The following is a 12,082-nucleotide window of genomic DNA, read 5'->3' as shown; positions in this document are numbered from 1 at the left end:
AGGAAGGTATACGTTTACAATTAGCAGTGATTCTAAATGATCCTGTGAATCCTTAAGATGTAACTTAATTGCCTGAAACAAATTAGACTCATGGAAAAATTCTTTAAAGGACCAGTTAAAATTTGTACTAAGCATAATAGCGATTCCTCCTTTAGCATGTCCTCTGTTCACTTGGAGCGCCGGCCGGCTCAGTACTATATAATCTTCAATGGATCAATCCATTGTGATCCAGGTCTCTTGTATATCTGCGTTCAGATCCTTCAGAAAAGAGAATTTATTTTTATTGGAGTTTAGGCCGGACGCGTTCCAAGATATTACGGAGGTATCCCTGCTAGTAGGAATTCCCGCAATTTAAATATATAGATTTATTTTTATTCAGAGTGCCTGCCACCCAACTCCTGTTCTTATCTTCCTAATTTATAGGGGGGTCATACCGAGGGGCCCATTATGATGATGGGCGGACTTTGTCCGCCCACCATCCCATCGTATATAGTGACCACCGCCATAAGGGCGGGGGTCCCGTGCCTGCAATTAGGATGCACCCACCACAGTGGTGGGTGCATCCGGCATTTCTGACATTGTGGCCGGCGGAGCACTCAGCACCCCTCCGCCACAATGCCAGGAAGGCATGCTGTGCACTTCCATGCTTCCATGGCAGGCGCGGTGCCTGCCATGTTGTGCATGGAGCTGCTGGGGGGTACCATAGGTACCCCCCATGTGCCCCGCTCACCCCCTTGGAGTCCCTGGGGGCCCGCAATGGGCCCCAAAGCAGACTTTGCCTGCCTTTCTTGCCGCCACGGAAAGGCATTGGAAAATGCCCATTCTAATATGGCTGGTGGTGTCTGATAGACACTGTCACCATATAGAACCCTTTTCTGCCCGGTCGCAAGGCCACCGGGGCGTAAAAGCGGCGGACAGTCTTTCCATCCGCCGCAGACCCCCCAGCCATAATATTATGGTGGGGGTCATTCCAGCACGGATGGCGGGTGGATCGCCCCCGCCATCCTAATGGGGCCCTGAGTCTTTTCTTCTACAAGAAGCGAGACCCTCCTGCCTTCTTTACCTAAGGAAACCTGCACAATGCTTTCTCTACTGTTGCACTCGCTGGAGTGGGAATAGTAATTTTTACCCCTACGCTATCCAACCCTTTCCTTACTGTTGCACTCTCTGGAGTGGGAATAGTAATTTTACGCCTAAGCTATCCAACGCTTTCCCTACTGTTGCACTCACTGGAGTGGGAATAGTATTTTTTACCCTCTCACTATCCAACAAATTCTCTACCTTTTTTACATTACATTTATTATTTTTACATTTTAAGCTTTTTCACATTATTTTAAGTATTTTTTATTAAATTGTTTTTAATATTTAATTACTTTTATATTATTTTTAATACATTTAAAAAATTCGATATTTTAGTTAACTATATCTTAACCATCAATATTTTGGATTCAATATTTTAATACTTACCTGTTTGTAGATAGGGATTCTATTTTGTACTTCGATATTTTGTAGTCGATATTTTGGGTATTCTATATTATGTCCCTCGATATTTAGTCACTGAACCCCTATTTGACTCTTCGAAAGGTGGTGTGATGGAGAATGTGAGGGGTGGGTGAGAAGGTGATGAGGATACAGATATCTGGTTCAGTAGAACACAAAGAAATTGCAGTCGCAAAAAATTTACAATCCAGCGAGGATTATACATTACCATCCAAACTTTTTATAAACCAACAAAATATAAAGTAATAGAAATAAATGTATAATAATACAAGTATTGTGAGATGTAACGGAACCAATTCAATGCTTACATAACTAAACATAAGGTAGGATCCCTCTCTTTAGATGAAAAGCCCATCGATAACATTGAATGGCAAGCGTTATCCCAGACATCTGTTTTGTTGGGATGGACTCAACCACAATTGTGAGGTCTTGATTATATTTCTTTATGACGAGATGAAAAGACAAATGGATGACTAAGGTGTCCAAACACCTCCAGCTCCTAATTAATCAACATGTTTCTGCCACTTATTTAATGTCTTTGAGACAGTGGCCTTCATCACGACTACCAGATTGCTAATTAAGCTATTTAGTCACCGTACCTAACAACCAGCATCTTACTGGTGTAGGGGGCACACAAATGCACGAACACACTGGATACTCCCATATGCCAGTGCTCCACGCAATTCCCGTAGGAAGATTTGTGTACAAGGGGGATTGTCAGTTCAGTCAGAACATTTGGTAAACATGTGCATATAGAATGCTCTAAACATGCAATAAAACCACAATTGACTGACTACAAACTATGTGTTGAAGCACTGCAATTCTGTGTAAATTTGTTCTTATTTGAAAGTTATGGCTGAGCATGGGTCAAGAATCACCTTGTGGATCGAGACAACCTGTCTCAAGAGAGGAAAGAAAGAGGCATCTTCCTGTAATCAAACACTAAAAACCCAATATAACTCTTTTTTTAGAATCAAGTCAAAGTAGAATGTAATCCCATTTATAAATTTGCAGCAGTTAGATTCCAAGCTAGATGAGCTTACTTTCTCAAGGGACCGATGTTCAAGAAGCTCTAGTGAAAATGAAAATTCAACATAAAAACAACACTCTCATAGCGGCCTGGATTTCTAGACATTTCCACAACCCTTACATCAGGATGGATTTATTTTGCTTGAGATGATAAAGATAGCCATAGCTATTTGACAAGGGTACCTTATTTATTATTAGTGTAGATAAAAAATGTGTAAATACAAATTTATTTGCATTTTATAATTTTGGAGCATTACAATTCGCTCTGAGGATGCTTAGAGTTACAGTTATGGGTATTCTTTATTGATGCAGAGCAGTTGTATGCTGGGGATGTAAGCGAGGTCAAACAAATTGCAACCACTTTGTTGGTAGCGTGTAAAGAGTGATCCCAAACTTCATTACAAGGTTCTGCAGGAGCTGGTGCTGGAAAGGAATGGTTCTATTGTGCTGAAAGTTAACAGTTAAAATGCTGTACTGAAGGGGGGAAGGAAGGGAAAAGGCGGTGGGGTCGTCCCATGGGGAGCTTGTAAAGTTTTCTGTGGCTGAGCCGGGAGCGATTCAGTAAGAGAAGCTTGCTTCGGCCTCCTATCAGTCTCTACTAGATGGTGTTGTGTAGCAGAAATTGTTCCTTGGCGAGGCTGAACTCGTACATACGTTCCTCGAAAGAGAGCAAGCGTACTTCCTCAAAAACGTTGCGCACGGTTGTAAGGTTTGATTTCTGACAGTGTTGAAGACAACTCAAATATTGGCCCCAAAAGGAGTTGTTAAGCCCAATAGAGGAATTGCCAGGGTGTTGTGGGCTACACGCGATTGGTGAGATTAAGTATAGTGGAGCTGGGGTGATACTGCCAAGTGTTCATGAGCAGAAGGGTAATCAGGTCCTCCACTCATAAAGGGAGTGTAGTGTGGCAGTCTCCTTAAGGGAGAAACCCAAAAGATATCTGCTTAACCACTGTATTTGAGCAGCAAGATAGTATAATTAAAAAAACAAGAAAAGACAACCCTTCCACATCGGAATTTCTAACTGTATTCTAGATAAGTTCACCTAATAGCGCATCTAAGTCCCAAAAGAATGTTGAGGGCAGAGTTATAGGCAAATTGAAAATATAGTAAATCAGACTGGGAAGAACACTATTTTTTAAAGGGTTTTATGCCCAAACGGGGCTAGGGCAGGGATTTCCAATCAATATTTGAGAGGAAACAGCACTGTTCTTGCCAGGTTGCATCTTGGAGATCTTTATTTGAATGGTAGACCCTAATACCAAGATAGAAGAATGTTGTGCTCTCCTAGCACAAAGAGCCTCCACTGAGGAGTAGCTGGGTTTGGTTCATTAAGAGTCAGTGGGAAGATAAAGATTTTGGCCAATTAACAAAGAGCTTGAAGCCACCTGAAAAGTTTGTAAGAAGAAGCGCTATTCTGGCTGTGAAGCTCTGACATTCTTTAAGATACAGTAGAAGGTCAACTGTATATAGAAAGACTGCATAAAAACCCTCGGGAAGTGGGATTCCCCATGACGCTCCCCCAGCACAGAATAGAATTGACAATAGCTCCACGGTGAGGGCAAAGAGATGGGGGGACAGGGGCAGTCCTATTGAATCCCCTGATTGACCCCCACACTAAGGAGAAATACATTTCCCCACTTAGATTTGCTCAATGGGTCACAATAATTGCAGATATGATTGGGGATTATGACAGTAGGTGTCTATAGTTGTGATTCCATCACATTATACTGAATTGCTCACATTTATTTTTGAAAAAAAAACAAGATTTGTCATGCCACCACATTGCAAATTAATATGGCACCATGTGTGCTAGCACAGTCAAAATAAGAAATGAAATTAAATGAAATTGAATGAATGAAATGAAAAGACCATTTATATAGCGCGATAGCTACCCTTAGGCGTCCCAGCGCAGAAGAAGTCACGCTTATTGCAGAACAGTTGAGAACTACTCTGGTTTATTAAAAAGCAGGGTTTTTAAGAGTTTACGGAAGGTGAGTAGTTTGGGCTCCGATCTGAGTAGAAGAGGGAGGGAGTTCCAGAGCCTGGCAAGATTGTGGGAGAATGAGCGGCCCCCACACCTAGCTTTCTTGAACCTGGGTATTACAGCGAGGAAGGAGGACCTAGATCTGAGCTGTCTGGTTGGATGATAGGCGGTTATCAGGGGTTGATTGATGATAGTGCCAGAAGGATCGATGTGCAATACACATTGCCTTGAATTCGATTCTTGCCCTCACTGGCAGCCAGTGGAGGTCCTTCAGTCTGGGTTTGATTAAGACTCAACGGGGAATTTGGAGGAGGGTTCTGGCTGGACAGTTCTGAATAATCTGCAGCTTGTTTAGAGTGGCCTGGGGTGCCCCTACATACAGAGCATTCCCAAAGCCTAGACGGGACAAGATCAGACCCTGGACCATTATCTGTCTAGCGTGAAAAGGTAGCAAGGGAAGAATTTTGCGCAGGAGTCTTAGCAAGCCAAAACAGGTGACTGATAGTTTAGTCGCCTGGTGGTTGAAGTCAAGTGACTTGTCTAGCCGGATGCCCAGGCTTTTGATGGAATCTTTTGGTGCGGGAGCAGGTCCCAGGCAGGGGGGCCGGCGTGGGTCCATGGTACTACAGAGTAATACCTTCTAATTGACCAGTACACAACTTTATGCTTAGATATTACAGTATAATGGATACTTTTTTTTCAAATTCCAAAGACATAATAATAATAATAATAAGAGATTTGTAAAGCGCCTGGCTGCACAACTGTGTATCCCCGCGCTAATTGCCTACAAAACTCACCGAGAAAAGATCGGGGACGGGCAGAGAAGATAGCCATTAAGGAAAGAGATGGGTTTTCGGTCTAGCTCTAAAAAGAGTCTCTGAGGGTTCCATTCTTAGTTGAATCGGAAGAGCATTCCAGTGTTTTGCTCCAAGATAGCGAAAAGAGCGGCCGCCTATTTTCGCTTTGTGGACACGTGGGATTTTGAATTGTGACATTCCTGAGGACCTAAGGTCTCTGGTTGGGCGGTGGATAGTCAACAGATCTCTTAGATAGGTGGGACCTTTGTTGTGGGCAATCTTATGGGCATAGCAAAGGCTCTTAAATTTGATTCTTTCCCTAACAGGGAGCCAGTGCAATTTGGACAAGGCTGCCTTGGCGGATGTTCTTTTGGGTAGGCCCAGTACCATGCGCGCGGCCGCATTTTGTAGGCTTTGAAGTTGGTGAAGGAGTTTTTGGTTCAGTCCTAGTAGGAGAACATTTCCATAATCCAAATGAGGTGTGATAAGCGCATGTACGATGGTCTTTCTCGCTTCTGTAGGAATGAGATCAATGATTTTTCTTAAAATTTTTAGCATACCGATGCATTTGCCTATTATTTTGTTGACTTGGGATTTTCCTGACAAATCGGAGTCGATCATAATTCCGAGGTTTTTCACTTTTTCAACAGGGTAGGGACAGTCGCCCAATGTTGTGGGCCACCATGCTTGCGACCATAGAGAGGTTTTATTTCCTATCACCAACACCTCTGTTTTCTCTCCATTCAGCCGGAGGCAGTTGTTATCCATCCACCTGGCTACAGCAGCCATGCAGTCCGAGAAATTGGAGGCGTATTTCTCGGTGTCAGGAGTGAGCTTAAACATGAGCTGGGTGTCATCGGCGTAGCTGACAATGCCCACCCCGAAGTTCTCAACGACCTGCGCCAGGGGCTCCATATAGATATTGAACAGGGTGGGGCTCAAACTAGAGCCCTGTGGAACCCCATGGCTCACGTCACGAGAAGATGATTTAAAGGGTGGGCAGTGTATCTGAAAAGATCTCTTCGTAAGGAAAGATTTAATCCATGCCAGAGCATGGTCTTTCACTCCGATGTCTGAGAGTCGGGACAGCAGCGTGGCATGTAGCACAGTATCAAAAGCTGCGCTTAAGTCTAGCATGACCAACGCTGCTGTCTCTCCCTCGTCCACCATCATGCGGATATGTTCTGTGGAGTACAAAACAGCAGATTCCGTGGAATAGTTGGTTCTAAAGCCGGATTGAGTTGGGTGGAGTACGTTTTCAGATTCTAAAAAAGCCATTAGTTGTTTATTTACTACTTTTTCGATTATCTTGGCACATTGTGGCAAGAGAGAAATTGGCCTAAGATTTTGAAATTGGGTAACCGGGATATTGGGTTTTTTTTTGAGAGGAATAACTTGAGCATTTTTCCAAGCTTCCGGAACATAGGATTCTTTAAAAGAAAGGGTTATCATCTGACTTATTTGATCCATGAAAGTATGGTCCATAATATCCTTACTTTTTTCTAGAGGGCACACATCGTTAGGGGAGCCAAAGTGGATACTATTGATTATGCAAGACAGATGTGATTTGTCAGGAATATTGATTTCGGTGAGGAAGGAATTTTGAGAGGGGGGCGCTTCCTTTCCAGAAGTAGAGGGGATGGGAAAGGTAGCGTGAATTTTCTCTACTTTATTGACAAAGAAATCCGCTATTTGTTCACATAACTCATTTGAGTAAGTGTCCTGAGTATCAAGTCTAGAGGTGTCTGTCAGTTCCTTATAGATCCGGAATAGGTATTTTGTTGAGTTGGTGGCTTCTTCGATTCTGCTCTGATAAAAAAGACTTTCTTCCTCTCTTATTAATCTCTGATAAGATTTTAGTTCCAGTTTATAGGTTTCCCTAAGTTCAGTAGAATAATTTTTTCTCCATTTCCTTTCGATCGTTTTACAGCGGGCTTTAGCTGTTTTTAATTTTTCTGAGAACCAGGGTTCAGATTTTGTTCTCCTGACTGGGGGCTTGGAAGTCCATGGTGCAATTTTATCTAGTGCCCTGTTCAGCCAAAGTTCGTAGTTGTTCCAGGTGTCTTGTAGGGATTGTCCTGTTGGAGGAGGGTTGGTTTTTAATTCTATAATGAGCCGTTCAGGGGTGTAATTTTTCCAGTTACGACGCTTAGTGTACAGAGGTCTGTTCGCCCTATTCATAGTCTTGTTAGTGGGTATATTGAAAGTGATCATGTAGTGATCAGACCAAATAATTGGGACGGGGGGGTGTATTTCGATACCTTCCCAGGTGGCGAAAATAGGGTCAAGAAGGTGACCATGTTGATGAGTGGGTAAGGTAGAAAGCAATGTAATTCCCATTGCGTGGAGGGCTGTTTTGAGTTGACCTCTTGCATAAATAAGTAGTTGATGTTTTGGAAGCCTTAGAACTGTTCCTTGTTGCTATACTATTATGGGTGAGTCCATCACAATGTATCCAAATGTGTTGTTTGATAAACCTCTTAAGCCTTTTTGTTTAGGTTTCTTGGAACACATATACTCTTCTCTAATTTGGCGTACTGACATATCAGTACAAAAGTTTGATCTAAACTAAATTTAACATAAAGTAGGGGTGGTTCAGGTTGATTGCATCCCTATGTGTTTAATTCGTTTTGAGAACACATTTGCACTAAACAGTGCAATAATATTTTGGACGTCTATTAAAACATTTGTAAAGATGTACATTGATGCAAAGGAATGTTCATGAATATACCATTACGAAATCAAAACAATGACATCTAGAAGAACTTATGGAGCCATTTCTTTTTTCTCCCTAGGATCCTAATCTTAAGGAGGGGCTCCCCAAAAGTACTCTGTCCCAGACTGCGTGCACATACAAGGCCTACGTCCAGAAGACAGTGTTGATTCCTGGATGCCCTCTGCATGTAAACCCATACTTCTCCTACCCTGTGGCCCTCACCTGCAAGTGCAACAAGTGCAACACAGACTACAGTGACTGCATCCATGAGTCAATAAAGACTAACTACTGCACAAAGCCGCAGAAGTCTTACAATATGAGGTTTACAATCGGACTTCAGTAGACATGTGTATTCGTGGTTATTCCTTTTTTTGCTGTTTGCATGTTGCATAAATATTATTGCATTTTGCCTGTTTCTGCTGATGAAAAAAGTATATTATGTTGATCTAGTAAAAAGGAATTTAAATACAGCCATATCTACTAAAATTGGAAAGAACTTAATGTTGTTTCATTTTTGCTTTAGAAAACATATACAGATGTAGCTATGAATAAATTACCCACTTGCATTTATATAGAGTATTTTGATCTGAAATAAATTACACGTTGTGATTTCTGTTAAACCTATTTCTGCAAACTCCAGTGCTTTACGTTCAGCAAAAAGAGTTGGAAGCAGGTCACTTAAGAGGTACAACTACGGATCGTTCGTAAGAGGCATGACCTTTGCAATTATGGGGATGGGCAAATACATGTTGTGCTTGATGAATTCCTTAATAGAACCTTCTTTAACAGAAATAACTTTAAAAAAACACCCAAGTATAATCTACAGCTCATTTTAGGTCTGACCTTTGAGACAGCTTTCACTGTCTTGCCACACGATTGTTTTCACAAAGAATTCATACATAATATACAAACAGAGAGGGACATTTTGTTGAGTCGTCTTCATCCATTGCTCTATTACAATGCCATTTACATTTTGATTTCAACCATTTCCAGCATACCACATAGGTCAATGGGCCAGCCTTTTTTACTGAATGTTTGCCTTCACTTCTTAAGTCAGGCACCAGCCGAGGTGTTTTCATTTTACCAAAATATGTATAATATACTTACATAAGGGGGCTTTTAGCCACCTCTCTTCATCCAATTGTCTGTTCTTGTGTCATTCATATTTTGATTCTGCCAGCTACAGCAAATAACATGGGGGCAGTCTAGTTAACCCACTGGTTAACTTCACTTTGAGTGACTGAATGGTGTTCTGTCAAAAGCACACTGGCACCCAAACTGGTTCCCCTCATTGCTCATGTTTTTGTTTTTACTTTCTAATTACTTTTATGTGGCCTTTGCAGCATATTTACAAGCCCCATTCGCCACATGAGCGTCACTTTTTTTCACGCTCCAGTGGTGTAGTGCCATTTACCATATTTGCAAGGTGGCACTAAGTCACTTAACATGGCTTAACGCCACCTTGCAAATATGTTCCTGTCCGCTGCAGTTCCCTGCGGCAGACAGGGGTGTGTGATGGGTGTTGCAGTCAGCCACCATAACGCCCATTATTTCTTGATGCTGCCCCAGATTTACAAGGCTGAGGCAGAGCCAAAAACTAACGCCAGAGAATACCTTGTCTTGGCATATCAATTAGAAGAGAAATTATTAATTTCTCCTAATTTTTTGTCCTTTCTATGTGTGCTGCAGAATATGTGTGCTGCAGAATGCAGCTCACGTAGAAAGAGCAAATCGCCAATATTGATTGTTGATGTGCAGGAAGGTGTCCCGTCCTGTACATAAACAATCGTCCCTGCAGTGCAGGCACCCTTGCAACATGGCGGCTGGGTGCCTGCACTGGCACAAGACAGCTTTTTTTGAACTATCGCTAGGGGTAACACAGGGGTGCACCATATTCTTGTGAATACGGCGCATCCCTGCGTTTAAAAAATTTCAGAGCGTGGTGTTGGCAAATTTGGTGTAGCACTGTGCTCTGACATTGTTTTGTAAATATGCCCCTTTGTGTTTAGAGTCTGATTTGATAGCAGGATGCTTCGAATGCACATTACATATATATCACATCCTATCTCCTGCCAGTGCTGTTGTAAATTCCTTTTGCAGTGTTTTGCTTTTCTGACTACTGCTATCCTGCAACATACCAGACTTTGTTCATTTGAAACTGTTCTGTGATAAGTAATGCTCTTTTTACTTTTTCTCCTTCTTTCTTTCTTTCCTTCTTTCTTTTCTAATGTCTTTCCTTCCTTCGTTCTTTCTGTTTACTTTCTTTCTTTCTTTCCTTCTTTCTTTCTTTCCTTCTTTATTGCCTTCTGCTTTTCTTTCTCTTTAATTTTTTCTTCTTTCTTGCCTTTTTCTTCTTTTTTCTTTCTTTCTTTCCTGTTTTTTCTTTTTTTCCTTATTTCGTTTGTTTCTCTTTTTTCCTTCTTACTTTTTTCATTCCTTATTTCTTATCTTCTTTCCTTCTCTCTTCCCTGCAGTCTACTCCTTTTTTGTCTTCTTCTTTTCTTCTTTCTCCTTTTTTATTTCACTCTTTCTTTCTTTCTTTCTTTCTTTCGTTCTTTCTTTCTTTCTTTCTTTCTTTCTTTCTTTCTTTCTTTCTTTCTTTCTTTCTTTCTTTCTTTCTTTCTTTCTTTCTTTCTTCCCTTCTATCTTTCTTTCTTTCTTAACCGAGATTAGATTTGACTAAAATGATGTGTATAGCATAGTTACTTATAAGGGTTTCAGTCAGGTTTCATCCATTAGTCTGTGGTTAGTGTAATTCCCATTTTTCTTCCACCCACCCTAGCATGCTTTAAGGAGCAATGTATCAATACACTTCAGCCAGTGGCTGACTTCACTAAGAGTAATCGAATGCTGCCCTTTCACAAGAAACACATTTACATACAAAGTAGTTCCCTTCAGTGCCAGGGAAAACTATGGTAATAGGTGTTTTTTTAACCCGAAAACGGATGAGGGACCGCGTATTCCCAAACTATGAAGTTTTGCAAAACAAAACAAGTATTGCCAACACCAACCCTTTTGGATTTGCCAATGCTTATTAACTTTGCTGCTGGACTGCTCGTCTCCTACTATGAGCCTCACTCATATCGTTGCGGAAGTCTTCTAGCTACTGATAAAGGCCAGTATAGTCACTCGTGTGTTGCCCTGTTAACGTCCCTGTTGAAACTGAATTATGTACAGCGCAATCCACTGCACATATTTTATTATAAAAGGTTCTGTCAACCCATCCGCAGGTAGTTTCTGGAGAATAAAAAACAGTAACTGCATCTCTGTGTCTCCTTTGTTACTGTCATGCATGTGCTTGTTGCGCCGGGTTTACAGTGCCTCACACATTGCAGCATTGATGACTAACCTCATCTCCTCTCTGTCCCACTACTTAGTTGAAACTGCTTTCCTTCCGCCACCTGCAATGTGTCCTTCTTGGCCTGATTGCACCTTTTCCGGTGGCTCTTCGCCCTCCTCCACGCTGCTGCCTCTCATGTATTGCGCTCTTCAGACAGCCTTCGCTGTCCCTCAGGAGGAATAGTACCTCCTCCTGACTGTTCAGCAATTCAGGCTCTTCAGGGCTTATTTACAAGGCCCTTGTACCCCCTTTGAGTCATTTTTAACATGGTAAAAGTGATGCAAAAGTGGCGCAATTGCCTTGTAAATCTGCCCCTTTGTATTTAGCTGCTTATCACTTCTCTTGGTTGTGTATAGTGCAAAACCAGTCATGTCACATGACCAGGCACCAACAGCTGCCTTCTTCTCAGCCCTGATTTGCTGGCCTTTGCCCTGCTTCTCTAATACCTGAACCATTTTTAATGGGAGCTGATCTTGTGTTTTCCTTCCAATTACTTGCTAAACTTCTGTTCTTATTGGAGGCAGCCAATGTACTGAGAGGAAAGGTAAAAAGGTAGAAATGTTTACAATTAGGGACACTGTTATATTTTTTTTATGATACCTCCCTGGTAGACAAGTGATTAGGGATCGCAATTAGGGATCGCACATTACCATCAATTTGAACTTGATAGTAATTTTTCAAAGTTTCATGGTACACACACACATGCCCTTGGG

At 41.8% G+C, this 12,082-nt stretch overlaps 1 protein-coding gene across 1 annotated transcript in view; it reads left to right on the top strand.

The window, feature by feature from the left end:
* The window catches only part of TSHB (thyroid stimulating hormone subunit beta), a 155,450-nt gene extending 146,812 nt beyond the window's left edge, over window positions 1-8,638 (top strand). Inside the window, exon 3 of the mRNA XM_086920341.1 lies at window positions 8,109-8,638. Within this exon, the coding sequence (XP_086776467.1) occupies window positions 8,109-8,372 (264 nt within the window). The 3' untranslated portion in view covers window positions 8,373-8,638. The remainder of the gene's footprint in view (window positions 1-8,108) is intronic.
* The last annotated feature ends 3,444 nt before the right edge of the window (window positions 8,639-12,082 follow it).

Source organism: Lissotriton vulgaris, chromosome 5 (genome assembly GCF_964263255.1).
Source record: "Lissotriton vulgaris chromosome 5, aLisVul1.2, whole genome shotgun sequence".
Taxonomy (NCBI): Eukaryota; Metazoa; Chordata; class Amphibia; order Caudata; family Salamandridae; genus Lissotriton; species Lissotriton vulgaris.
This window is presented reverse-complemented; position numbering and strand designations above follow the sequence as displayed.